The sequence below is a fragment of the Coregonus lavaretus genome (assembly GCF_964263955.1).
Source record: "Coregonus lavaretus genome assembly, chromosome: 7".
In the NCBI taxonomy this organism is placed as follows: domain Eukaryota; kingdom Metazoa; phylum Chordata; class Actinopteri; order Salmoniformes; family Salmonidae; genus Coregonus; species Coregonus lavaretus.
This window is the reverse complement of record NC_139994.1, coordinates 36,599,541-36,627,510: the sequence shown is the minus strand read 5'-3', so window position 1 is coordinate 36,627,510 and position 27,970 is coordinate 36,599,541. Positions and strand designations below refer to the sequence as shown.

The window sequence follows — 27,970 nt, the reverse complement described above, 5'->3', positions numbered from 1 at the left end:
TATAGAATCGTATAGTATGCTGTAGAATACTATACTCTACACTATAGTATCCCTTGCTCAAGTGCAGTACTTACTATAGAATTGTGTAGTATACCGTAGTATAATGTGAAAACACTACAGTGAATACTACTGTAACGTCTGCAAAAACACTACAGTGAATAATACTGTAGTATAGTAATTTAATATGGGGTGTGTAGACTTTCACTAGCGACTGTATTTAAAATATGTATTCGATTCATTTTGAATAACTTTTGAACAAGATACTTTCGAGAGCTGTAATTTGTATTTTCAAAATACGAAATACTTTTCTATACCATTTTGTTATAGCAGTTCACAATTTTGTGGCCCCTTTTACCCTGCATTGGTATTAGAAGTATGATGGCACTGATGTGATGAGAGCATCGGCTAAATTACCAAAATGTACATGTACTGTAAATGTTCAAATGAACACTCGCAAAGCATGCTCGTTATTATTCTAATTAGCTCTGCCCCCGAAATGAGACCAATAATAATACCCAGTGTGCTTTGCTATTGTTAATTTTTGTATGTATATTTTGGTCATTTAGCAGACAATCTTATCCATAGCAACTTTCAGTCTTAGTTAACTAAAGTAGTAAAAAAAAAACACATCAAAGTCATAGCAAGTAGAACGATTTTTGTTATCGTTATTGAGAATGTTGTTGTATTTTGAAAATACAAAAATACCTAAAATTCCTGTATTTGGTGCCTCCCGAGTGGTCTAAGGCAGTGCTAGAGGCGTTACTACAGACCCGGGTTCATTCCCGGGCTGTGCCACAACCGGCCGTGCCCGGGAGTCCCATAGAACGGCGCACAATTGGCCCAGCATCGTCCGGGTTATGGGAGGGTTTGGCCGGGGGGGCTTTACTTGGCTCATCGCGCTCTAGTGACCCCGGTCGCCAGTTGAACGGTGTTTCCTCAGACACATTGGAGCGGCTGGCTCAGGGAAAAGCTGGCAGGTGTTAAGGTGCGTGGTTATCTAGATACTATACAAAAGTATCCTTTTATTTTATTTTGATACATTGGTCTGTCGGGTATTTCGTATTTGAAACAAGATACTTTCAGATGCATCTTTTGCCAATCTCTGCATACACACACATAGTGTCAGTGCTGGTAATGTGAAGCATTCAACAAGTATCCTTGTGTATAATATTGAGCTACACACACAAGGATTGCAAGTTGGTAATTGCCTAAACTTCCAAACCACAATATTGTTCATCCTGTAGAGATTGAGCAAAATAGAATCTCCATTGATTCCCCCTCTCACAAAATCATACTAAAGATTATGACCCAAACTCACCCATGAACCTGAACACAAAGATGAAGAGGAGTGTGAGGAGGATAAAGGCTGTGTTCCACACCCATATAGACGGATCTATGGCCGAGATGCCGAGGAAGACAAAGATGATGGTCTCTGAGCCATTTGCGAACACCTTCATTGTGGATCGTACCGTGTTGACCGACTTCTCGTCCATGTTGGCATTGATATACTTCTGACAGCAGACGCCACAGAACGTACACCTATGACACAGCAAGAAAAGGGTCATGTCACTTAGAACATATACTAAAATGCAGTAGGTACTGTATGTGATGGTAAATAGAGAGCTTTGACATTGTTGACCAGAGTCAACCTCAAGGGTCATCAATGGCAAATACATACACTCTCAGAAAAAAGGGTTCCAACAGGGTTCTTCGGCTGTCCCCATAGGAGAACCCTTTATGGTTTCAGGGAGAACACTTTTTGGTTCCATGTAGAACCCTTTTGGGTTCCATGTAGGACCCTGAAGGTCCTACATGGAACCCAAATATGTTCTACCTGGAACAAAAAGGGTTCTACCTGGAACCAAAAAGGGTTCTCGTATGGGCACAGCCAAAGAACCCTTTTAGGTTCTTATGATAATGTGTAATTAATTGGGTAATAAAGGATGGAATATAAAATATGAATGTATATATATATTCTACAGTAAACGGGGCACCACCTATCATTTAAGTCCTGAGGAAACTTTCTTAGCAAGTATGGATAGGAGGATGGTTTCTTTTAACTCACAAGGATAGAAAAAATATAATCACAATGATTCTAAACGAGACAAAGCAGGGAATTAAAGTGAAAGAAAGATACATGCTCACACCAATAGGGATTAAAGGAGTGAGAAAAGGCTGCATTGAATGTGTTTACGTTTAGTAGCTCAATCTCTCGGATTCACAAACGCCCTTTCAGTGCAAAAGGTCCCTGTTCAAACAGTTCCGGGTTGGTGTCTTCGTCCAACTGAGATCGAAGCGAGAGCGGAGGACAATCATTCAAATTCCAACATTGGTGTTTGGCCTCCACTCATTGAGATCGGGGGGTCAATAAGCAAGGGGCGCTTTTCAGTTACCAACTACGCTGACGTCTGAGCAGCAGAAGGATTTCGGTCGGCTATGGCTATTATTCGCACCATGCTTTTATAGTTCAGTTCGAATGGACATTGAGGTCAGTGAGTTTGGGGCTAGGTGCTGAGGCTCCTTGCCTGATTGGCTGAAATATTCTGTGGTAGCATGTTCCGTGGTAGCAGGAGGTGCACCCAGCCCCACGGAGGAGAATCCCTTTCCTTAGGGAATTGAATATTGTTCCATTATTGATGGATACATCCTTTGTCCACCGGGAAAGGTGAGTCATTGTTCAGGGTATACTGTTCCCTACATAATGATACAAAACCTGTTCTCCTTGAAAAATAGAGAATTTATTCACAACGGGGAGAATACACAATCTCATTTAACATTTCTACAGCACACAATGATCATAGCATGCATCAGTATAGTTCTTGCCTCCACTTCTTGCCTCTCAGCCTAGATCCTTATATAATGATTTCTCCCAAAAAGCAAGGTTTCTGGTGTTAACAAGAATGTTCTCCTGATTCCAAATGAACGGTCTGGATTCTGTCTGTTTAGAGCAGGGCGAACCATTTGGCGGGCCCCTGCTGTTACGATGCTGTTACTGGTGGACTTACCATTTGGCAGAAGAGGCAATTGACTCAGGCCTCACATCATCAAGGGGCCTCGTGAGCTGGGCGTAATATATATATATATTTTTTTTTTATCATCCTCTTGAGGCCCCTCAAGGTGCCCCCCGCTAACGACCCACTGTCGTGGGCTGCTCAGCTCAGCTCATCACTCTCATTCTGTCTTGCTTCAGCAGGTTGGTTCAGCAGCAGTAAAATCTGAGGGGAAGTTTCAAAGTTGCAAGGGAAATGGGGAGGGAGGGGGTTTTGCCTTCCTAGCTAGCTAGCTTAACTAGCATCTCCCAATTTGATGCAGTCAAGACAGGTACTACATAATCATATTGGATGATAAATAACCTAGTTATGGCAGCTAGTATTCTACTATAACACGAGTCGGCTTGGTTGGTTGCTGTTTCTCGCCCCTCCCCCGCCTGCTAGAGTGGCACCTCTCTCTCCTTTTTCATGTGGTTTTCCAGTAGACTAAACTCTTTGTTGCGTATTGCTACCTTTAACAGTTCAGAAAGTGCATTGCAAAAAAAGTTAAAGGTAAACACCTCTCTCCCTCCTCTCCCTCGCACTTTATTACCTCCGGTTAACTTTATTACCTCCGGTTAATAAAGTTAAAGCTTAAAAATAGACTCTTCTGCTGCTTCCCTCACTCGGATCGGACTGGGACTATACGGAACGGGTGTAGTTGTCCTCGTGTCCGTTCAGAACCGTTCTCTATATTTAATTTATTTATTTATGCATAGTAGGAAAGCCCCAGGTCCATTTCGGAACAGGTCCTACTTTTTGGACCCATGAAGAACTCTAATGTGTAGCCCATGTATCTGATGCTGTCTGGCCAAAAAGAGAATGGCATGTCATACTCTTTTTGGCCAGACAGCATCAGATACATTTACATTTACATTTTAGTCATTTAGCAGACGCTCTTATCCAGAGCGACTTACAGTTAGTGAGTGCATACATTTTCATACTGGGCTACATACAGTGGGGAGAACAAGTATTTGATACACTGCCGATTTTGCAGGTTTTCCTACTTACAAAGCATGTAGAGGTCTGTAATTTTTATCATAGGTACACTTCAACTGTGAGAGACAGAATCTAAAACAAAAATCCAGAAAATCACATTGTATGATTTTTAAGTAATTAATTAGCATTTTATTGCATGACATAAGTATTTGATCACCTACCAACCAGTAAGAATTCCGGCTCTCACAGACCTGTTAGTTTTTCTTTAAGAAGCCCTCCAGTTCTCCACTCATTACCTGTATTAACTGCACCTGTTTGAACTCGTTACCTGTATAAAAGACACCTGTCCACACACTCAATCAAACAGACTCCAACCTCTCCACAATGACCAAGACCAGAGAGCTGTGTAAGGACATCAGGGATACAATTGTAGACCTGCACAAGGCTGGGATGGGCTACAGGACAATAGGCAAGCAGCTTGGTGAGAAGGCAACAACTGTTGCCGCAATTATTAGAAAAAGTTCAAGATGACGGTCAATCACCCTCGGTCTGGGGCTCCATGCAAGATCTCACCTCGTGGGGCATCAATTATCATGAGGAAGGTGAGGGATCAGCCCAGAACTACACAGCAGGACCTGGTCAATGACCTGAAGGGAGCTGGGACCACAGTCTCAAAGGAAACCATTAGTAACACACTACGCCGTCATGGATTAAAATCCTGCAGCGCACGCAAAGTCCCCCTGCTCAAGCCAGCGCATGTCCAGGCCCATCTGAAGTTTGCCAATGACCATCTGGATGATCCAGAGGAGGAATGGGAGAAGGTCATGTGGTCTGATGAGACAATAATAGAGCTTTTTGGTCTAAACTCCACTCGCTGTGTTTGGAGGAAGAAGAAGGATGAGTACAACCCCAAGAACACCATCCCAACCGTGAAGCATGGAGGTGGAAACATCATTCTTTGGGGATGCTTTTCTGCAAAGGGGACAGGACGACTGCACCGTATTGAGGGGAGGATGGATGGGGCCATGTATCGCGAGATCTTAGCCAGCAACCTCCTTCCCTCAGTAAGAGCATTGAAGATGGGTCGTGGCTGGGTCTTCCAGCATGACAACGACCCGAAAAACACAGCCAGGGCAACTAAGGAGTGGCTCCGTAAGAAGCATCTCAAGGTCCTGGAGTGGCCTAGCCAGTCTCCAGACCTGAACCCAATAGAAAATCTTTGGAGGGAGCTGAAAGTCTGTATTGCCCAGCGACAGCCCTGAAACCTGAAGGATCTGGAGAAGGTCTGTATGGAGGAGTGGGCCAAAATCCCTGCTGCAGTGTGTGAAAACCTGGTCAAGACCTACAGGAAATGTATAATCTTTGTAATTGCAAACAAAGGTTTCTGTACCAAATATTAAGTTCTGCTTTTCTGATGTATCAAATACTTATGTCATGCAATAAAATGCAAATTAATTACTTAAAAATCATACAATGTGATTTTCTGGATTTTTGTTTTAGATTCCGTCTCTCACAGTTGAAGTGTACCTATGATAAAAATTACAGACCTCTACATGCTTTGTAAGTAGGAAAACCTGCAAAATCGGCAGTGTATCAAATACTTGTTCTCCCCACTGTATAGTAAGACAGAGGGGGTTGTTTTGCTCGCTCTGATGCTTTCTCCAGTGAGATTGTTTTAGCCACTTGTGAATTGAAGGAAAGTTGGCTGGTGCACAGTGCACTGTTGGGATGCTGGAATTATTTTGGATGAATATGTGAAGGTAACCAACTTTTTGATGTGAATTGTTTGACAATCAGATGGAAACATAATCACTGGTTGTGTTCATGGCAAATTAAAAAGTAATATATGTTTACAGTTAAATTACATGTCTTTACTATAAAACAGATTTTTTTTAAATGAGGGGGGAGCCTCAGACTGGCCTCTGCCTGGGGCCTCCAAATCACTAAGTCTGCCCCTGGGTGAAGTCCTGAATAGAACGTTTGAAGTGGATGTTCTGCTATTTAATGGTCCTCTGGAGTGTTCTGGGTCATCCTACTCTCCTTGACCTGTCGGGATCCCGGTAGGGGTTGAGGGGAGCAAGGCTTCGGTTCATGAGACTATGGTTGGCAGTCATACTACTCCTAAGCGCAGGTAGAGTACACAGGCCAGACATCCTGTGATGATCCAGCCTATCATGATGGAAACACATTGGATGGTGTCTGATGGACTCTAGGAATGGGTGAGGGGTGTCCTAAGGGATTTAGGTTTAACTGGGGCGATGTGCAGGCCCTGGGTAGTCAGCTTAAAGTCAAGGAGTTTAGTACCGTCATAGAGAATCTCATCTTGAATGAGTCTAGGTAGTACAATGCGACATCCCCTAGGTGTACTATATCTCCTTCAGGAACCTGGATGAGAACAGTTTGATTTGGGAGAGGCAGCTTAGTGACAGTGTCATGACGATCATATGTGACTATGACGTGGCTGGCCGGGGTACTGACGAGCCACGAATCGCCGGCTATCTCAACCTGCGTGACTGTTATGTCATCCTTAGCGGATACTACAGTTTGACAACGTTCATCCTCAGAAAACGGCTTAAGGCTGCACAGACGATCTACATTATATAAGATGAAGGGTTTACCAGGACACAAGCAGTGAACGTCTTTTGTAGGGTTACACATGATTAGATTGGGGGTCAGATACAGGTCAGGATTACTCTCTAGGTAAGCAACCATAGGAGGGGTGTGGAACTTAACATGCATATACGGTTAAGTATGACTTCACAGAATCTTTCTTGAAAGCCACTCAGGTAAAACAAGGACACCACGAGGACCCTAGAACCTAATATGATAGGATGAAATGGGCCCTCTTTCCAAGGGTGTATACACCAAGTGCAAAGGAAGAAGATCATTTAAAGATCATATGCAAAGCTTCTGAAGATACAATGTCACCCCATGAGCTAAGAGACCTCACCAATGAGATGTGGCATGATGGATATGTCTCTGTTAAGAAACATCACAGTGCTGAACAGTCGGACAACCCACAGCGACATAGGAATAGACAGAAATGTCCTAACCAAAAGTCAGGACACTGGTCCTCATCAGATGCCAGGCATACAGGACCACACCAGTACCTAAGTGAGCAGCTGCTTACAACTCACATAAATATGTTTCTTAATTGATTTTTTTTTACTTTGAGACTTGTGTGTATTGTTGTGAATTGTTAGATACTACTGCACTGTTGGAGGTAGGAACACAAGCATTTCCATACCCCTGCAAAATATTTATCTGCTAAATATGTGTAAGTGACCAATACAATTTGATTTGATATTTTGATTTGTTGTGCACCTGATGGGTAGTCGGCCTATGAACTCTCGAACCGAGCGAGTCAGTTTTCCTGATCAGGAAAACTTTATGGAGTTTAATAGGGTTAAAGAAAAGCGAGATAACTGTAAGATATTCTTGAACACTTCTATGTTTGGGATCAAATTTATTGATAAGACGGGACAACTCATTGAGCTGCTCCAGAGTGTCCAAGGAGTCAAGTTCTTTGTTCCTGACAGGTGTTACTTGGGAGGGGCCAGATTGCTCAGAAAGAGCGGGTTTTCCCAGTTCCAAACCACCTTGCTTTGTGGTGAGATTGTCTGTTTCCCGGTAGGCAACATCTGAATGGGTTTCCCAACAGTCTGCTCTGTCTGGAATCTCACTCCAGCCATATTTCATCATGCCTGATTGGTCAGACAGTATTCTAAACTAGTTCTGGGTATGGCTGGCATTGGATGGTTTGTCAATTTGCTCTTCCGCCCCCTGTTGGGAAGGAATGAGTTCACTTAGTGTTAGCCTAGCATCCTTAAGCTCGGCCGCCTTTTTCACCAGCTAGAAAGATGCATTATGTGTATCAGACTGTACAGTCGTGGTCAAAAGTTTTGAGAATGACACAAATATGAATTTTCACAAAGTCTGCTGCTTCAGTTTTTATGATGGCAATTTGCATATATTCCAGAATGTTATGAAGAGTGATTAGATGAATTGCAATTAATTGCAAATTCCCTCTTTGCCATGAAAATTAACTTAATCCCCCAAAAACATTTCCACTGCATTTCAGCCCTGCCACAAAAGGACCAGCTGACATCATGTCAGTGATTCTCTCATTAACACAGGTGAGAGTGTTGACGAGGACAAGACTGGAGATCACTCTGTCATGCTGATTGAATTAGAATAACAGACTGGAAGCTTTAAAAGGAGGGTGGTGTTTGAAATCATTGTTATTCCTCTGTTAACCATTGTTACTTGTAAGGAAACACGTGCCGTCATCATTGCTTTGCACAAAAAGGGCTTCACAGGCAAAGATATTGCTGCTAGTAAGATTGCACCTAAATCAACCATTTATCGGATCATCAAGAACTTCAAGGAGAGAGGTTCAATTGTTGTGAAGAAGGCTTCAGGGCGCCCAAGAAAGTCCAGCAAGCGCCAGGACCGTCTCCTAAAGTTGATTCAGCTGCGGGATCGGGGCACCACCAGTGCAGAGCTTGCTCAGGAATGGCAGCAGGCAGGTGTGAGTGCATCTGCACGCACAGTGAGGCAAATACTTTTGGAGGATGGCCTGGTGTCAAGAAGGGCAGCAAGGAAGCCACTTCTCTCCAGGAAAAACCTCAGGGACAGACTGATATTCTGCAAAAGGTACAGGGATTGGATTGATGAGGACTGGGATAAAGTCATTTTCTCTGATGAATCCCTTTTCCGATTTTTGGGGCATCCGGAAAACACCTTGTCCAGAGTTGACAAGGTGAGCGCTACCATCAGTCCTGTGTCATGCCAACAGTAAAGTATCCTGAGACCATTCATGTGTGGGGTGAGCCAAGGGAGTGGGCTCACTCACAATTTTGCCTAAGAACACAGCCATGAATAAAGAATGGTACCAACACATCCTCAGCGAACAACTTCTCCCAACCATCCAATAACTTTTTGGTGACGAACAATGCCTTTTACAGCATGATGGAGCACCTTGCCATAAGGCAAAAGTGATAACTAAGTGGCTCGGGGAACAAAACAACAACATTTTGGGTCCATGGCCAGGAAACTCCCTTGACCTTAATCCCATTGAGAACTTGTGGTCGATCCTCAAGAGGCGAGTGGACAAACAAAAACCCACAAATTCTGACAAACTCTAAGCATTGATTATGCAAGAATGGGCTGCCATCAGTCAGGATGTGGCCCAGAAATTAATTGACAGCATGCCAGGGTCTTGAAAAAGAAGGGTCAACACTGAAAATATTGACTCTTTGCATAAACTTAATGTAATTGTCAATAAAAGCCTTTGACACTTATGGAATGCTTGTAATTATACTTCAGTATACCATAGTAACATCTGACAAAAATATCTAAAAACACTGAAGCAGCAAACTTTGTGAAGACCAATACTTGTGTCATTCTCAAAACTTTTGACCACGTGTAAGTGATGAAACCTCCCCTTTGAGGTTTCCATCCTTGTCTGTTTGGGCACTTGGCTTGGAAAATGCAAACTTCTGCAGTCTGGGTGTCAAGGTACCACAACAATGTTTTTATTTGAACCATGAAATAAGACATTGTCATGGTCCTGATTGTCTCTCTATCACAGGTGAAGGATATTTTAAACGAACAAAAATAGTTCTACAAGCATGTCACGGATTCAGCCGAGGCTGCTCCTCCTCCTTGCTCGGGCAGGCTTCGGCGTTCGTCGTCCCCGGAGTACTAGCTGCTACCGATCTATGTTTCGGTGTTTGTCTTGTTTGGTCTTTATTGTTTACACCCGTTTCCCATTATGTTACATTGTATTCCCTTTATAACCCCCTGTCTCTCATTGGTTATTGTGTGTGATTGTTTTTCGTGAGGTCGGCAGTAGCTGTGTTGTGCGAGTATTTGTTTCCTCCCTGTTAGGAGGTTTTTGGGTTTTTTGTACTTTGATTACTGTGTCAGTAAAGTACATCTGCCAGTGGCTCGGTGTCCTGCGTTTGACTTAGTTTTACCGCATACACGTCACCATGACAAAGCAGTTGTTGTAACAACAAGATAATAGCTTTAAGTTTTGTGTCTAAATACTGGTCAACAAATAAAATAATAGACAACCTGACCATAGAGGTCCAGGACCTGAAGAACAGTTTGCTGTTCTCCCAGGGTCAGCTCGATGAGTTTAAACATCAGATCGGCAAGATGACAGCAATCTGTAAGTCATTGAGAGAGGACATCAGTTCTGTATGTGAATCCATAATAACAATGACAGAGAAATCAGATTATCTCGAGGGACAATCAAGGCGGAACAACATTGTTGTGGATGGAATTGCAGAATCTCCACATGAGACCTGGACGGAGTCTGAGGACAAAGTGAGGGAAATTATCTCAGAGAAACTCAAGATGGACCACAAGAAGATTGAGGTGGAGCGTGCCCAAAGGACTGGAAAACCCACCACTGGTCCAGGTGACAGGCCCAGGCCAATAGTGGTAAAGTTCCTGAGGTTCAAGGACAAGGTAGCTGTTCTGGAAAGAGCCAAGAACTTGAGATGAACGTAGTCAGGTCCATAGATATTTGGACATTGACCAAGTTATTATTATTTTAGCTGTCTACCACTGCATATTGGAGTTGAAATTAAATAATGAGCTGAAAGAGCAGACCTTCAGCTTTAAATTGAGGGTTTACGCCCCCCCCCCCCCCTTTTTTTTAAGGGACCAAAAGTAATTGGACAATTGGCTGCTCAGCTGTTTCATGGCCAGCTGTGTGTTATTCCCTCATTAGTTAATGTACAAGTAAGCAGATAAAAGGTCTAGAGATGATTTCAAGTGTTGCATTTGCATTTGGAATCTGTTGTTGTTAACCCTCAATATGAAGTCCAAAGAGCTGTCACTGCTAGTGAAGCAAGGCATCATTAGGCTGAAAAAAAAACCCATCAGAGAGATAACAAAAACATTAGGTGTGACCAAATCAACTATTTGGTACATTCTTAAAAAGAAAGAATGCACTAGTGAGCTCAGGAACACCAAACGGCCCGGAAGACAACGGAAAACAACTGTGGTGGATGACAGAATAATTATTTCCCAGGTGAAGAAAAACCCCTTCACAACAGTTAGCCAGATCAAGAACACCCTCCAGGAGGTAGGCGTATCTGTGTCAAAGTCAACAATTAAGAGTTTATATATATATATATATATATATATATATATATATTATTTTTACTTTTTTTGTCTATGGGTTCCAGACGTCAGGCATTCATTGACTGCAAAGGATTTGCAACCAAGTATTACAACTCAGAATTAAATTTATGATTATGTTAATTTGTCCAATTACTTTAAATTAAAGATGAAAGTCTACACTTAAAGCACATCTTGATTGTTTCCTTTCAAATCCATTGTGGTGGCGTGCAGAGCCAAAATGATGCAAATTTTGTCACTGTCCAAATACTTATGGACCTGACTGTACATCTTCCTCAACGAGGACTATCCTGAAGCTGTGTGCCAGAAGAGGAAATAACTTATCCCAGCCATGAAAGCTGCCAGAGCGAGTGGGGACATTGTCATAGCAGATGTAAGCAGTCTCATTGTCCAAAAGCCAGGAAGGGATGAGAGAGCCAAGCCTATGGGTTCGTAGCTTCAACCCCGCAGCTCACACACACACACTTACACACACCAACTGATTAATGGACTGCTGAATGTATATATTCTTTCTCTTGCTTTGTTTGCTCTTTTCCATATTATGTCTATATCTGATAAGCTACCCAGGAAAGGGCTGAAAATAGTCCATATGAATATACGTAGCCTTAGAAATAAGGTTCATGAAATCAATAACTTGCTAACATCAGATAACATTCATATATGTGACCTACCGGCTCGATTCGGTCTTATGTAGCTAAATTTGAAATGGTGATTTTTACATTCGATAAAAGTAGAGACTCAGAGCTAGAAAATTGTATATCATACACTACAGTTGAGGAACAATGGGAAAGTAATTCTGCTTTAAAAGTTGATAAACTTGAAACCTCATTTTTGAGAAAATGGCCCTTGAATGTTTTGGTACACCTACTGGAGAGCACTTCTTTGTCTACACCCATTCAGCATCGTTCATTCACACCCTCTTAAGCTTTAGCCCAACCAAGCTCTTTAAGGATTCACGTGTGAGGCCATGTACTAAACAACCAAAGATTTCAAGACTAAAGGCTTGTTTATACTACGGATGTGTTCGTAAATTCAATCTGGAGTGCCAGAGTGCGCTCTGGGCATTCGTAAACTCTGAGCGTTGTGAAGAAGTGAAGTAGTGACACGCGACATACACCTAGTTTCCTGAAGTGAGTCACATATTAGCTATTTCTGAGACTCACTTAGATAATTCATTTAATGATATAGCAGTAGCAATACAAGGATATAACATCTATTGAAGAGACAATAATGCTTATGAAGGATGTGTTGCTGTATGTATTCAGAGCCATATCCCTGTAATGCTTAGAGAAGATCTTATGTCAAGTGTTATTGAAGTGTTGTGGTTGCAGGTTCACCTGGCATATCTAAAGCCTTTTCTTTTGGGATGTTGCTATATGCTACCAAGTGCTAACAGTCGGTATCTAAATAATATGTGTGAAATGCTTGATAGTGTATGTGATGTAAACATAGAGGTCTACTTTCTTTGGGACCTGAAAATTGACTGGTTTTCATAAAGCTGTCCCCTCAAGATGAAGCTTCTCACTGTAACCAATGTCTGTAATCTGGTTCAGGTTATTAACCTACCAGGGTGTTTACAAACACTACAGGAACAAAATAATCCACATGTATTGATCACATTTTTACTAATACTGTAGAACTTTATTCTAAAGCTGTATCCGTACCCATTGGAGGCAGTGATCACAATATAGTGTATAAATCCATGAAAGCCAAAGTTCCAAAAGCTGGGCCTAAAATAATGTATAAGAGATCATACAAAATATTTAGCTGTGACTCTTATGTAGATGATGTGATTTAATAAGGTGCATCCAGACGCTGTACTTGATACATTTACGAAATTGTTTCTTCCAATTATTGATAAACATGCACCTGTTAAGAAACTGACTGTTAGAACTGTTAAGGCTCCATGGAATTGAAAAACTGTATGGTTGAAAAAGATGGGGCAAAATGAGTGGCTTTAAGTCTGGCTGCACATCTGACTGGCTGACTTACTGCAAATTGAGAAATTATGTGACTAAACTCAACAAAAAGAAGAATAAAATGTATTATGAAGCCAAGCTCAATGATATAAATAATCATGGGAAAAAAACAGAGTACTTTAAATAAAATGATGGGCAGAAAGACAAATTCAACTCCATCTTGCCAATTATTTTAATGATTACTTCATTGGCAAAGTGGGCAAACTTAGGAAGGAAATGCCAACAACGAACAGTGAGCCATCGTACTCATGCATAAAAATATACAAATAATGAAAGAAAAGCATTGTAAGTTTTAATTTTGTAAAGTTAGTGTGGGAGAGGTGGTAAAATTATTGTTATCGATCAATAATGACAAACCTCATAGCATTGATAATTTAGTTGGAAAGCTACTGAGGATGGTAGCTGACTCTATTGCCACTCCTATCTGTCCAATCTTTCATCTGAGCCTAGAGGAAACTCTTTGTCCTCAGGCCTGGTGGGAAGCCAAAGTCATTCCGCTACCCAAGAGTGGTAAAGTGGCCTTTGGTTCTACTGGTTCTAACAGCAGACTTATCAGCTTGCTGCCAGCTCTTAGCAAACTGTTGGAAAAAATGGTGTTTGACCAAATACAATGCTATTTCTCTGTAAACAAATTAACAACAGACTTTCAGCATGCTTATAGAGCAGGGCACTCAACATGTACTGCATTGTCACAAATGACGGATGATTGGTTGAAAGAAATTGAAAATAAGAAGATTGTGGGAGCTGTACTGTTAGATTTCAGTGCAGCCTTTGATATTATTGACCATAACTTGTTGTTGAGAACTTATGTATTATGGCTTTTCAACATCTGCCATATCCAGGATTAGGAGCTAACTATCTAATAGAACTCATAGGGTTTTCTTTAATGGAAGCTTCTATAATGTCAAACATTAGAGATGCTTCAGGGCAGCTCTCTAGGCCCTCTACTATTTTCACCAATGACCTGCCACTGGCATTAAACAAAGCATGTGTGTCCATGTATGCTGAGGATTCAACCATATACGCATCAGCAACCACAGCTAATGAAGTCACTGAAACCCCTAACAAAGAGTTGCAGTCTGTTTTGGAATGGGTGGCCAGTAATAAACTGGTCCTGAACATCTCTAAAACTAAGAGCATTGTATTTGGTACAAATCATTCCCTAAATTCTAGACCTCAGCTGAATCTGGTAATGAATGGTGTGGCTGTTGAAGTTGAGGAGACTAAATTACTTGGTGTTACCTTAGATTGTAAACTGTCTTGGTCAAAACATATAGATTCAATGGTTGTAAAGATGGGGAGAGGTCTAGTTAAGCTGCAGCTGGCCCAGAACAGAGCGGCATGTCTTGCTCTTCATTGTAATCAGAGGGCTAATATTAATACTATGTAGTTGAGGAAAGACTGACTGCGTCACTTCTTGTCTTTATAAGAAACAATTTGTTGGAAATTCCAAATTGTTTGCATAGTCAACTTACACACAGCACTGACACACACACGTACCCCACCAGACATGCCACCAGGGTTCTTTTCACAATCCCCAGGTCCAGAACAAATTCAAGGAAACGTACAGTATTATACAGAGCCATGACAGCATGGAACTCCCTTCCATCTTATTTAGCATAAGTGAACAGCAAACCTGGTTTCAAAAATCAAATAAAGCAGAACCTCATGGCACAACGCCTCTCCCGAATGTGACCTACTTGTTGTGTGTATGTACTGTATGTGTAACTGATAGATGCACACACACACAACATGTTAATATTTTTTAAATGTAATAAATTGTTGTCTTTTTTTTGTCTGCTGTGTCTTTTTCATTATGTGTCGGACCCCAGTACAGAAGGGGGAAAAAGTATTTAGTCAGCCACCAATTGTGCAAGTTCTCCCACTTAAAAAGATGAGAGAGGCCTGTAATTTTCATCATAGGTATACGTCAACTATGACAGACAAAATGATAATTTTTTTTCCAGAAAATCACATTGTAGGATTTTTTATGAATTTATTTGCAAATTATGGTGGAAAATAAGTATTTGGTCAATAACAAAAGTTTCTCAATACTTTGTTATATACCCTTTGTTGGCAATGACACAGGTCAAACGTTTTCTGTAAGTCTTCACAAGGTTTTCACACACTGTTGCTGGTATTTTGGCCCATTCCTCCATGCAGATCTCCTCTAGAGCAGTGATGTTTTGGGGCTGTCGCTGGGCAACACGGACTTTCAACTCCCTCCAAAGATTTTCTATGGGGTTGAGATCTGGAGACTGGCTAGGCCACTCCAGGACCTTGAAATGCTTCTTACGAAGCCACTCCTTCGTTGCCCGGGCGGTGTGTTTGGGATCATTGTCATGCTGAAAGACCCAGCCACGTTTCATCTTCAATGCCCTTGCTGATGGAAGGAGGTTTTCACTCAAAATCTCACGATACATGGCCCCATTCATTCTTTCCTTTACACGGATCAGTCGTCCTGGTCCCTTTGCAGAAAAACAGCCCCAAAGCATGATGTTTCCACCCCCATGCTTCACAGTAGGTATGGTGTTCTTTGGATGCAACTCAGCATTCTTTGTCCTCCAAACACGACGAGTTGAGTTTTTACCAAAAAGTTATATTTTGGTTTCATCTGACCATATGACATTCTCCCAATCCTCTTCTGGATCATCCAAATGCACTCTAGCAAACTTCATACGGGCCTGGACATGTACTGGTTTAAGCAGGGGAACACGTCTGGCACTGCAGGATTTGAGTCCCTGGCGGCGTAGTGTGTTACTGATGGTAGGCTTTGTTACTTTGGTCCCAGCTCTCTGCAGGTCATTCACTAGGTCCCCCCGTGTGGTTCTGGGATTTTTGCTCACCATTCTTGTGATCATTTTGACCCCACGGGGTGAGATCTTGCGTGGAGCTCCAGATCGAGGGAGATTATCAGTGGTCTTGTATGTCTTCCATTTCCTAATAATTGCTCCCACAGTTGATTTCTTCAAACCAAGCTGCTTACCTATTGCAGATTCAGTCTTCCCAGCCTGGTGCAGGTCTACAATTTTGTTTCTGGTGTCCTTTGACAGCTCTTTGGTCTTGGCCATAGTGGAGTTTGGAGTGTGACTGTTTGAGGTTGTGGACAGGTGTCTTTTATACTGATAACAAGTTCAAACAGGTGCCATTAATACAGGTAACGAGTGGAGGACAGAGGAGCCTCTTAAAGAAGAAGTTACAGGTCTGTGAGAGCCAGAAATCTTGCTTGTTTGTAGGTGACCAAATACTTATTTTCCACCATAATTTGCAAATAAATTCATTAAAAATCCTACAATGTGATTTTCTGGATTTTTTTCTTCTCAATTTGACTGTCATAGTTGACGTGTACCTATGATGGAAATTACAGGCCTCTCTCATCTTTTTAAGTGGGAGAACTTGCACAATTGGTGGCTGACTAAATACTTTTTTTCCCCACTGTACCAGTGAGTCACCCTCATATGTTACATTACAAAGGCGCCTCAAGGAAAGTAAAAGGCAATTTGATTTGAGTCAATAAGTACATTACATTACACTAAAAACAGGCACGTAATCTGCAATCTTTATTGTGAGAGCCATTGTGACATTAAAATTCCAATATTGGTGTTTGGTCTCCACTCATTGAGATCGGGCGGATCAATAAGCAAGGGGCACTTTCCAGTTACCAACTACGCTGATGTCCGGGCAGCAGAAGGATTTAGGTCGTTTGTGGTTATTATTCGAGCCATGCTTTTATAGTTCAGGTCGACTGGACAGTGAGGGCGGGGCTAGGGGCTGAGGCTCCTTGCCTGATTGGCTGAAACGTTCCGTGGTCTCGCTTAGAAGGAGGTGCACCCAGCCCCAGGGAGCAGAGTCCCTTTCGTCAGGGAATGTAATATTGTTCCATTATTGATGGATAAATCCTTTGTACAACCGGGAAAGGTGGGTAATTGTTCAGGGCATAATGTTCCCTACATAATGATACAAAACATGACCTGCTCTCCTTGAAATAGAGCGGTTATTCACAAAGTTTAGAATACACAATATAATTTAGCATTTCTACAGCACACAATGATCATAGCATGCATCAGTACACTTCTTGCCTCCCAGCCCGGATCCTTATGTAATGATTTCTCCCAAAAAGCAAGGTTTTTGGTGTTTACATTTACATTTACATTTTCGTCATTTAGCAGACGCTCTTATCCAGAGCGACTTACAAATTGGTGCATTCACCTTATGATAGCCAGTGGGATAACCACTTTACAATATTTGTTTTATTTTTTTGGGGGTGGGGTGGGGTAGGGGGGTAGAAGGATTACTTTTATCCAATCCCAGGTATTCCTTAAAGAGGTGGGGTTTCAAGTGTCTGCGGAAGGTGGTGAGTGACTCCGCTGTCCTGGCGTCGTGAGGGAGCTTGTTCCACCATTGGGGTGCCAGAGCAGCGAACAGTTTTGACTGGGCTGAGCGGGAACTGTGCTTCCGCAGAGGTAGGGGGGCCAGCAGGCCAGAGGTGGATGAACGCAATGCCCTCGTTTGGGTGTAGGGACTGATCAGAGCCTGAAGGTACGGAGGTGCCGTTCCCCTCACAGCTCCATAGGCAAGCACCATGGTCTTGTAGCAGATGCGAGCTTCAACTGGAAGCCAGTGGAGTGTGCGGAGGAGCGGGGTGACGTGAGAGAACTTGGGAAGGTTGAACACCAGACGGGCTGCAGCGTTCTGGATGAGTTGTAGGGGTTTAATAAAGAATGTTTTCCTGATTCTATTTGAATAGTCTGGATTCTGTCCGTTTAGAGCAGGGCAAACCATTTAGCGGGCCCCTGCTATTACTCTGCCATCCTGTCCTGGATAGAACGTGTGAAGTGGATGTTCTGCCATTTAATGGACCTCTGGAGTGTTATCTTGTAAAGGCGTCAGCATACTTCAGTCAGCTTCACTTGAACCATAAGCTCGCATACTCCCTTAAAAGACCTTCGCTTGAAAAACTAGAAAAAGTGGCAATAGTACTGTTTGTCCATTTTGAGATGCCATAACCACTTCCTCAAAATAGTCAGAATAACTCAAGAAATCTGTCATTAATTTTGACCTTTTTGCCGAGGAGATCTTAGTAGCGCAATTTTACACCTAACTAAGATGTTTGGTGCAGTATTTCTCAAAGAAAGAATTTGCATGAAAACAAGTCATCTCTCGTTGAATGACAACAAAGACTTTATTGAAGAATCCCTACTGATGACCAATTACCAACGAAGGTGCATAGACTCTGGCTACCGATTTCAGCTTGCCTAAAGAAAAAAATGTGTGTGCCCGAACAGCCGAAAAACCCCTTACCAAAGTCCAAAGCGAACAAAAACGTCACAAAATGTCGTCATAATATATGCACAAACTCTTCCAAACTGTTTAGTCTGGGAAGCATGCGGACACCTTAATCCAGAGTGCATTGGGAATGGGGGAAAAGAGTTGGAATTGGCCTGGTCTTTCATCAGCCGACTTCCCTACAATAGCTCCTTTTTTTCTAAGAGTGTACTAAGTAATTGAAATACATATCCAAAAACTAAGCCAAGGTAAGTGGAAATATCATGTTAGGTTTCCAGTGGAACACCCCTTAACAGAAAGGGTATACAGTAAATTGTCTAATAAATCAACATAACAGTCAGAAAGACTTACGACAGGATAGCGGATAGGGAGAGCATCTCGGCTGTGAGGTAAGAGAGGTAGCCCAGGACGAAGATGAAGCCTGGCTCGATAATCTGGATGTTCTTGGTGCATCTGGTCAGGAGCGAGATCAGCACAGCAAAGATGACACCAATCAGGGAGCCTCCAACCGCCACCACGAAGAATGAGACTACACAGAGCAGAGGAGGGTGATAAAAAAGAGAGAGAGAAAGAGGAGGAAGAAGAGAGTCAGAAGGACATAGAGAGGGAACAAAGAAAGTAATTATTTCATGAAAACATAAAATGTTAGTTAGACCAGCGGTATGCAACCCTGTTCCTGGAGAGCCGCAGGTACTGTAGGATTTTGTCCCAACTAGGTACCCCACCTGACCAACTGAGCTAATTGATCAGTTCAGTGATTGCCTAAATTCAACATACTTGGTCTTCCAGGTCGGTTAAATCAAAAACCGCTCTCCAGGACCAGTGTTGCCTACCCCTGGGTTAAACAGACTCTATTGCTTGTTGCATTACCCTTACAGTTTGCTTCAAGTTGGCACAATAAGCTGTCACGTTTGACTATCTGACAGGGCTCCATTTGTTGGCCTGAGAATCAAACACTTATTCCATACATAGTGCAGTACTTTTGACAAGAGCCCTATGGAACATGGTCAAAATAAGTGCACTATATAAGGAATAGGGTCAAAAGAAGTACAAAAAAAGTATGAAAATGTATGCACTCACTACTCTATGTCGCTCTGCTAAATGACTAAAATGTCAAATGTAAAAGAAGTGCACTATATAAGGAATAGGGTGCCATTTTGGACGTAGCCAAGGTGTGGCGCTCTTACGTACTTATGCCTTTGATGATCTCTACAGCGTTGATTTGTGCCCCTCCAAGCGACACAAATGCATTAAACACATTGAACAGCACCTGAGGGAACATGGAAATAAAGATGAACGGTCACTGAGGAGGTGGGGAGGTTAAGCAACCAAATCAATTGAACATTACATTATTTAATGTGTTACAATTAATTGAATCAATTGTGTAATATAATCCATTAGATAAAAATTGTATTCTTAAATCATTTGAATGTGATTGATGTTGTTATGTAGGCCTACAAACAGACAAGTAAAGCATGTGACTGACCGGTGCAGTTCAGTCAAAGTGCCTTGTCTTGTGTATTGCCTTTGTACTTTATTTGTCGGGTTTAGGTTTCCAATGATTAATGTCATTACATTTGGAACTCCACAAACTTCTTATTTAACACATTACAAAAAGTTAAGTAAATGTGTTTGGCAAAAAACTGTAGTGTACACATTAAGTCTGTGTCCCAAATGGCACCCTATTCCTTACCAAGGGGCATATTCAGACTTACCCTACGCACGTGTGTAATGAGGTTTGTGTGGGTGGTTCCCTTGCGCGCACTGAATACATTTAATTAAATCCCAGAAAACACACCCACTGGGTGGCCTACCAATTTGCTCAATGAGTTTTTCTTCAAATCGTTTTTCGGTTCATTCATCTAAAGCAATCCCTTTAAATACTGAATTTGATTGGCACAACATTAGAATGTAGCCTATGGAGAAGGCGTTCAGAATGGAGATGAATGAAAGATGCATATGCATATTTATCTCTGTTTCAGAACCCATGCTTAGATTTAAAAACACTTAAGAGTGAAATATATATATATATTTTTATTAACCTTAGGCTTACGCACACAATAAAAAAACTGTGATTTAATTAATTCAGAAAATTGCCACATTCAGTTCTTCAACCCATGATAAAGTTGGAAGATTAGTGTACATATAAATATAATATGGAGAATAGTGTCCAGTAGTATACCCTGACCTATTGCCCGCCCTAACCATGGAACTGTGTGATCCCACTGGTCACAAACTGGTTGAATCAACATTGTTTCAACGTAATTTGTCAACGTATTGTGACATGGAATCTACATATGAAACACATTTAGATTTGCAAAAAGTCATCAAGCAGTACTATTTTCATCTAATTTCAACCAGCGTTGCAAAGATTGAATTGAGGGCAATACTTCTACTTAAATACAATCCCACAGAGCACAAAAAGGTTGAATTAATGTTCAATGTAATTTGTCAACAAATTGTGATGTGGAAAATGTCTACGTGGAAATGTCTACGTGGAAAATACATTGGATTCATAAAAAGTCAGCAACTGCTGATTTGAGGGTGACTTTTCTACCACAGGAGTATGTCATCATGGTAACCAATTTTCAACGTAGACAAACCTTGTATAAAATATGTTGAATTTGTACCTTTGAAACAACGTCAGATCTTCAACATTATATCCACTATCAGAAAAAAGTGTATGCCGGGCAGCACCTCCTACTGGAAAGTTGATCTATCTACAGCTATGGTTGCTAAACTTCTAATAGTTAGCCTAATTTCAGTTAATGTGTATAGAGCAGTGGATGATCTCCAAGGCTGGAAGACTGTTTCCCTTTTTCTCAGTGATACAACAAATTATCTATTACCAGTGTGTTCATATACCTACATTTAAAAATATATAATTTAAGTGTCCACTTCACAATAACATCACTTCCAGTTGACCGGGTCAGCTCTAGTAGGGCAGAAATTTGACGAACTGACTTGTTGGAAAGGTGGCATCCTATGACGGTGCCACGTTGAAAGTCACTGAGCTCTTCAGTAAGGCTTTTCTACTGCCAATGTTTGTCTATGGAGATTGCATGGCTGTGTGCTCGATTTTATACACCTGTCAGCAACGGGTGTGGCTGAAACAGCCAAATCCAAGTAATCTCCCAACATCCGTGCCTGACCTCACTAATGCTCTTGTGGCTGAATGGAAGCAAGTCCCCGCAGCAATGTTCCAACATCTAGTGGAAAGCCTTCACAGAAGAGTGGAGGCTGTTTATAGCAGCAAAGGAGGGAACAACTCCATATTAATGCCCATGATTTTGGAATGAGACATTCAACGAGCACTTTTGGTCATGTAGTGTATGTTTTTAATATGTTTTATTCACGTCTTCATCACAATCCCCCAAAAAATCTAAGTTAAATAATAGGACTATATTGTTTAATTTGATTTAACTTCGATTTTTGGTTGAGATAGAGACGTGAATCCTACACATGATTTATTAAATTGAAGACAATCTGGATATTTAATTGTTTTTGGTTGTCAACGCAAACAAATATCAACATTTGAAGGAGTTGACTTTTTCCACATTTTGTTACGTTACAGCCTTATTCTAAGATTCATCTTTTTTTTTACTCATCAATCTACACACAATACCCCATAATGACAAAGCAAAAACAGGTTTTTAGAGTATTCAGACCCTTTACTCAGCACCTCAGCGATTAAAGCCTCAAGTCTTCTTGGGTATGACGCTACAAGCGGGCTGTCATGTGCCTTTTACTGAGGAGTGGCTTCCATCTGTAACGTAACAAAACGTGGAAAAAGTCAAGGGGTCTGAATACTTTCCGAATGCACTGTATCTGTGCGACTGGCTTAATCCTATTTTTTAATTTAAATGTTTGGTTTAAATGGAGACGTGAATCCAACATATCATTGGTTAATTTATCGACGACTTAACAGACTATTTACTGTATTGCAAAAGTGATATTGAATGTTATATGATTGTCAACACAACCAAATATCTATATTTCTGTGCCACTGACTTAGACTGGCTTCCAGTTTGTCAAAAAGATTATAATTTATAATACAATTTCAAAGCTGAAATGTCTTGAGTCAATAATTATTCAACCCCTTTGTTATGGCAAGCCTAAATAAGTTTAGGAGTAAAAATGTGCTTAACAAATCGCAAAATAAGTTGTGTGGACTCAATAATAGCGGTTAACATGATTTTTAAATAACTACCCCATCTCTGTACCCCACACATACAATTATCTGTAAGGGCCCTCAAACGAGTAGTGAATTTCAAGCACACGTTCAACCACAAAGACCAGGGAGGTTTTTCAAGGCCTTGCAAATAAGGGAACCAATTGGTAGATGTGTAAAAAATCATAATTTAAAAAAGCAGGTGGTGAATATCCCTTTGAGCATGGTGAAGTTATTAATTAAGTTTGGATGGTGTATCAATACACCCAGTCACTACAAAGATACAGGTGTCCTTCCTAACTCAGTTGCTGGAGAGGAAGGAAACTGCTCAGAGAGGCCAATGGTGATTGAAAGAAAGTTACCGAGTTTAATGGTTGTGATATGAGAACTGAGGATGGATCAACAACATTGTAATTACTCCACAATAATAACCTAAATGACAGGAACCCTGTACAGAATACATTTTTTCCAAAACATGCATCCTGTTGTCAACAAGGCACTTTAGTAATACTGCAAAAAAATATGGCAAAGAAATTAACTTTTTAATCTGAATCCAAAGCGTTCTGTTTGGGGCAAATCCAACACAACACATCACTCAGTACACTCTTAATATTTTCAATCATGGTGGTGGCTGCATAATTTTATGGGTTGTCTTGTCATCGGCAAGGACTAGGGAGTTTTTTAGGATAAAAAGAAACAGAATACAGGCAAAATCCTTTCCAGCAGGACAATAACCTAAAACACAAGGCCAAATCTTTAATGCAGGGAAACTTAAATCCATTCTACCTCATTTCTACAAGCATGTTAAATGTGCAACCAAATGAAAAAAAACTCTGGACCACCTTTACTCCACACACAGAGACGGGTACAAAGCTCTCCCTCGTCCTCCATTTGGCAAATCTGACCATAATTATATCCTCCTGATTCCTGCTTATAAGCAAAAACTAAAGCAGGAAGCACCAGTGACTCAGTTAATAAGAAAGTGGTCAGATGACGCAGATGCTAAGCTACAGGACTGTTTTGCTAGCGCAGACTGGAATATGTTCTGGTATTCTTCCAATGGCATTGAGAAGTACACCACATCAGTCACTGGCTTCATCAATAAGTGCATCGGTGATGTCGTCCCCACAGTGACCGTACGTACATACCCCAACCAGAAGCCATGGATTACAGGCAACATCCACACTGAGCTAAAAGGTAGAGCTGCCGCTTTCAGGAGCGGGACTCTAAACCGGACGCTTATAAGAAATCCTGCGATGCCCTCCGACGAACCATCATACAGGCAAAGAGTCAATACAGGACTAAGATTGAATTGTACTACACCAGCTCCGACGCTCGTTGGATGTGGCAGGGCTTGCAAACTATTACTGACTACAAGGGGAAGCACAGCCGCGAGCTGCCCAGTGACAGGAGTTTACCAGACAAGCTAAATCACTTCTGTGCTCGCTTCGAGGCAAGCAACACTGAAGCATGCATGAGAGCATCAGCTGTTCCGGATGACTATGTGATCACGCTCTCCGTAGCCGATGTGAGTAAGACTTTTGAGCAGGTCAACATTCACAAGGCTACAGGGCCAGAATGATTACCAGGACGTGTACTCCGAGCATGCGCTGACCACCTGGCAAGCATCTTCACTAACATTTTCAACAGCCCACCATAGTCCCTGTGCCCAAGGAACACTTAGATAACCTGCCTAAATGACTACCGACCCGTAGCACTCACGTCTGTAGCCATGAAGTGCTTTGAAAGGCTGGTCATGGCTCACATCAACACCATTATCCCAGAAACCATAGACCCACTCCAATTTGCATACCGCCCCAACAGATCCACAGATGATGCAATCTCTATTGCACTCCACACTGCCCTTTCCCACCTGGACAAGAGGAACACCTACGTGAGAATGCTAGTCATTGACTACAGCTCAGTGTTCAACACCATAGTGCCCTCAAAGCTCATTACTAAGCTAAGGACCCTTGGACTAAACACCTCCCTCTGCAACTGGATCCTGGACTTCCTGACGGGCGGCCCCCAGGTGGTAAAGGTAGGTAACAACACATCTGCCACGCTGATCCTCAACACGGGAGCCCCTCAGGGGTGTGTGCTCAGTCCCTTCCTGTACTCCCTGTTCACCCATGATTGCATGGCCAGGCACGACTCCAACACCATCATTAAGTTTGCCGACGACACAACAGTGGTAGGCCTGATCACCAAAAACGATGAGACAGCCTCTAGGGAGGAGGTCAGAGACCCGGCCGTGTGGTGCCAAGATAACAACTTTTCCCTCAACATGATCAAGACAAAGGAGATTATTGTGGACTACAGGAAAAAAAAGAGGACTGAGCACGCCCCCATTCTCATCGACGGGGCTGTAGTGGAATACGTTGAGAGCTTCAAGTTCCTTGGTGTCCACATCACCAACAAACTATCATGGTCCAAACACACCAAGACAGTCATGAAGAGGGCACGACAAAGCCTATTCCCCCTCAGGAAACTGAAAACATTTGGCATGGGTCCTCAGCTCCTCAAAAAGTTATACAGCTGCACCATCGAGAGCATCCTGACTGGTTGCATCACCGCCTGGTATGGCAACTGCTCGGCCTCCGTCCGCAAGGCACTACAGAGGGTAGTGCGTTCCACCCAGTACATCACTGTGGCCAAGCTTCCTGTCATCCAGGACCTCTATACCAGGCGGTGTCAGAGGAAGGCCCTAAAAATAGTCAGTCTCCAGCCACCCTAGTCATAGACTGTACTCTCCATTACCGTAGCCCCAAGTCTAGCTCCAAAAGGCTTCTTAACAGCTAATCATGTCTTCCCAGACTTTTACGCTGCTGTTACTCTGTTTATTATCTATGCATAGTCACTTTAACTCTACCCACATGTACATATTACCTCAATTACCCCGACTAACCGGTGCCCCCTCACATTGACTCTGTACCAGTACCCCCTGTATATAGCCTCCCTACTGTTATTTTATTTTACTGCTGCTCTTTAATTATTATTATTTTTAACTTATCTCTTTTTTTACTTAACAACTGCATTGTTGGTGAAGGGCTTGTAAGTAAGCATTTCACTGTAAGGTCTACACCTGTTGTATTCGGCGCATGTGGCAAATAACATTTGATTTGATTTTAAATCTACACTGGAGTTGCTTACTAAGACGACATTGAATGTTCCTGAGTGGCTTAGTTACAGTTTTGACTTAAATCGACATGAAAATCTATGGCAAGACTATCTAAAATCTATGGCTGTCTAACAATGATCAACAATCAACTTGACAGAGCTTGAAGAATTTTAACCTTTTCACGTGTGAGTTACAAATATCTCTAACGGTCGCCCCAGCGTGAGTTTATTTTTTTATGTGTGTGATGTCAGAATGCACTTACTGTTCCAAAATATGTTTGTTACGTAACATGACAGTTAACCCACGCTGCCCTCAAACCAAGGCACTCTGCCTGCTAATTAACTATAGGCTATGGTTCAACATGTCAATTTCAAATTATTTTCTAACAAGTTTTATTTTTTAACAACAGTTTGAATTGAGGTGTGTTCCGCCTCCTCATTCATTCACATAGAAGAAGCCCATTTCACTGTTGCGGACAATTTACTTTGAGGCATTACTGAGCAGGACACACTTCTCTCTTCAATGAGAGCCCAAGCACAAACTTTTTCCTCCCTGGCACATTTTCCGGCTGGCGCCCGCATTGCCTTCACTACTGATAACAACTTTGGACTTGTGTGCGTTCCTATCAAAGTGCCTTATACGCTATCATTATAGTTTCTGTATATCATGTTGTCATTTCTACTGTAGCACACTGTATGTATGTATGGAGCATTATGTATTTACTTTTATTCAAGTTTTCAAGTACTGTTGACGAATCATGCATTCCGATTCTTGTATCGATTGTAATGGACACATATGATGTGTGTAAAATACTTTTTTGAAGGTTGTACTGATTATGATGAGCTAATGCTAAGCTAATTGCCAGCTATGTGTGGCGCCATGTTTGTTGACATCATACAATGCATTCTGGTTGTCACATAAACGTCTGTCAGGGATGATTCACTCTTCTTTCGAGTAAACTTCTGGAAGTGAATGATGAAAGTGAATGATGGTAGATGACACACCCCCTTCAACATGCATACTGCAAACAGACTCAACTCATCTTGTCAGCTCTTCTTATCATCTTTGGTTGACACAAAAAAATAAACATGGCTGCGTGCATAAACTACCCATCGTCGGAATACTTTCGATATAAGTGTTTTACTCAATTATTTCGATCACTGGTGAGGTCACCCATGATGTGTTGAATTGTAAATAGTAATTGCTATTAGCTAATTCATATTATGGTTTCTGTCAGTCGAGAGTTAGCTAAATATGACCGCTTGTGCTAGGTCACTCTTTCCTCAGTTAGCACTACGACTAATGTAGCCTACATTTTCCGGTTTGGATGAGAATTGTTACTTCTGTGAATGTCTGAACATTGCATCCAAAAATAAACTGGTCACATTGAGGACATAACGTTGTAAAGACTATGTTTGTGCAAAATGTTTCTGTGGCCAGCTCAAACGCTGACTGTTGCGTCAATCGTAACTGGACATTCTAAATAAGTGTTCTAATCACACCGGTTTGAGCGTACGCTGCAGGGACCACTGTAGAATAATCACACCTGTGTATTCGTGTCAAAGGGTTAAAAGAATAATGGGCAAATATTATACAATCCAGGTGTTTAAAGCATCTTAGAGACTTACCCAAAAAGACTCACAGCTGTAACCGCCGCCAAAGGCTTCTATAAAGTATTGACTCAGGGGTGTGAATACTTATGTAAATGAGATATTTATGCATTTGCAAATATTTCTAAAAACATGTTTTTACTTTGTCACTATGGGGTATTGTGTGTAGATGGGTGAGAAAAATACATACTGTATTTTGAATTGAGGCTGTAACACAACAAAATGTGGAATAAGTCAAGGGGTATGAATACTTTCTGAAGGTACTGTAGCATGAAAAGGATTCAGATCTTTTTGCTATAATAATCTGCGCAGAATCTCGAACAGCATTGATCACTTGCACTATGTACTTTTAAATTAATCTCAACTGCAATCCAAGTAATTTGGACAGTGATAACACATTAAGTTGTGGTAAAAATAAAGACACTTTAACTTTGTTGTGCTTTTAAATGGCTGAAACACAGTGATGACATATTTAGATGACTATTTTTTTTCCATTGGCATGTGCTTGTGCTTTTAGATGGTTCAAATAATAGTTGTAACACATTGGGAATTCAACAAACTCCGTCTGTCTTTTTGAGTGGGTGAATAGTGGTTGAAATCTCATTGATCAACATCTCAACCAAATATTACCTAAATGTCCACGTTGAAATGACGTGGTGTGCCCAGTGGGATGATAT

The 27,970-nt window shown here is 41.6% G+C and overlaps 1 protein-coding gene across 1 annotated transcript in view; it reads right to left on the bottom strand.

The window, feature by feature from the left end:
- Positions 1–27,970, bottom strand: part of LOC311132338 (sodium/hydrogen exchanger 3-like) — a 61,478-nt gene that overhangs the window by 16,901 nt on the left and 16,607 nt on the right. Inside the window, exons 4-6 of the mRNA XM_084165584.1 lie at positions 19,583–19,661; positions 18,743–18,920; positions 1,319–1,539 (exon numbers count right to left, since the gene is read on the bottom strand). Coding sequence (XP_084021710.1) covers positions 1,319–1,539; positions 18,743–18,920; positions 19,583–19,661 — 478 coding nt within the window. The remainder of the gene's footprint in view (positions 1–1,318; positions 1,540–18,742; positions 18,921–19,582; positions 19,662–27,970) is intronic.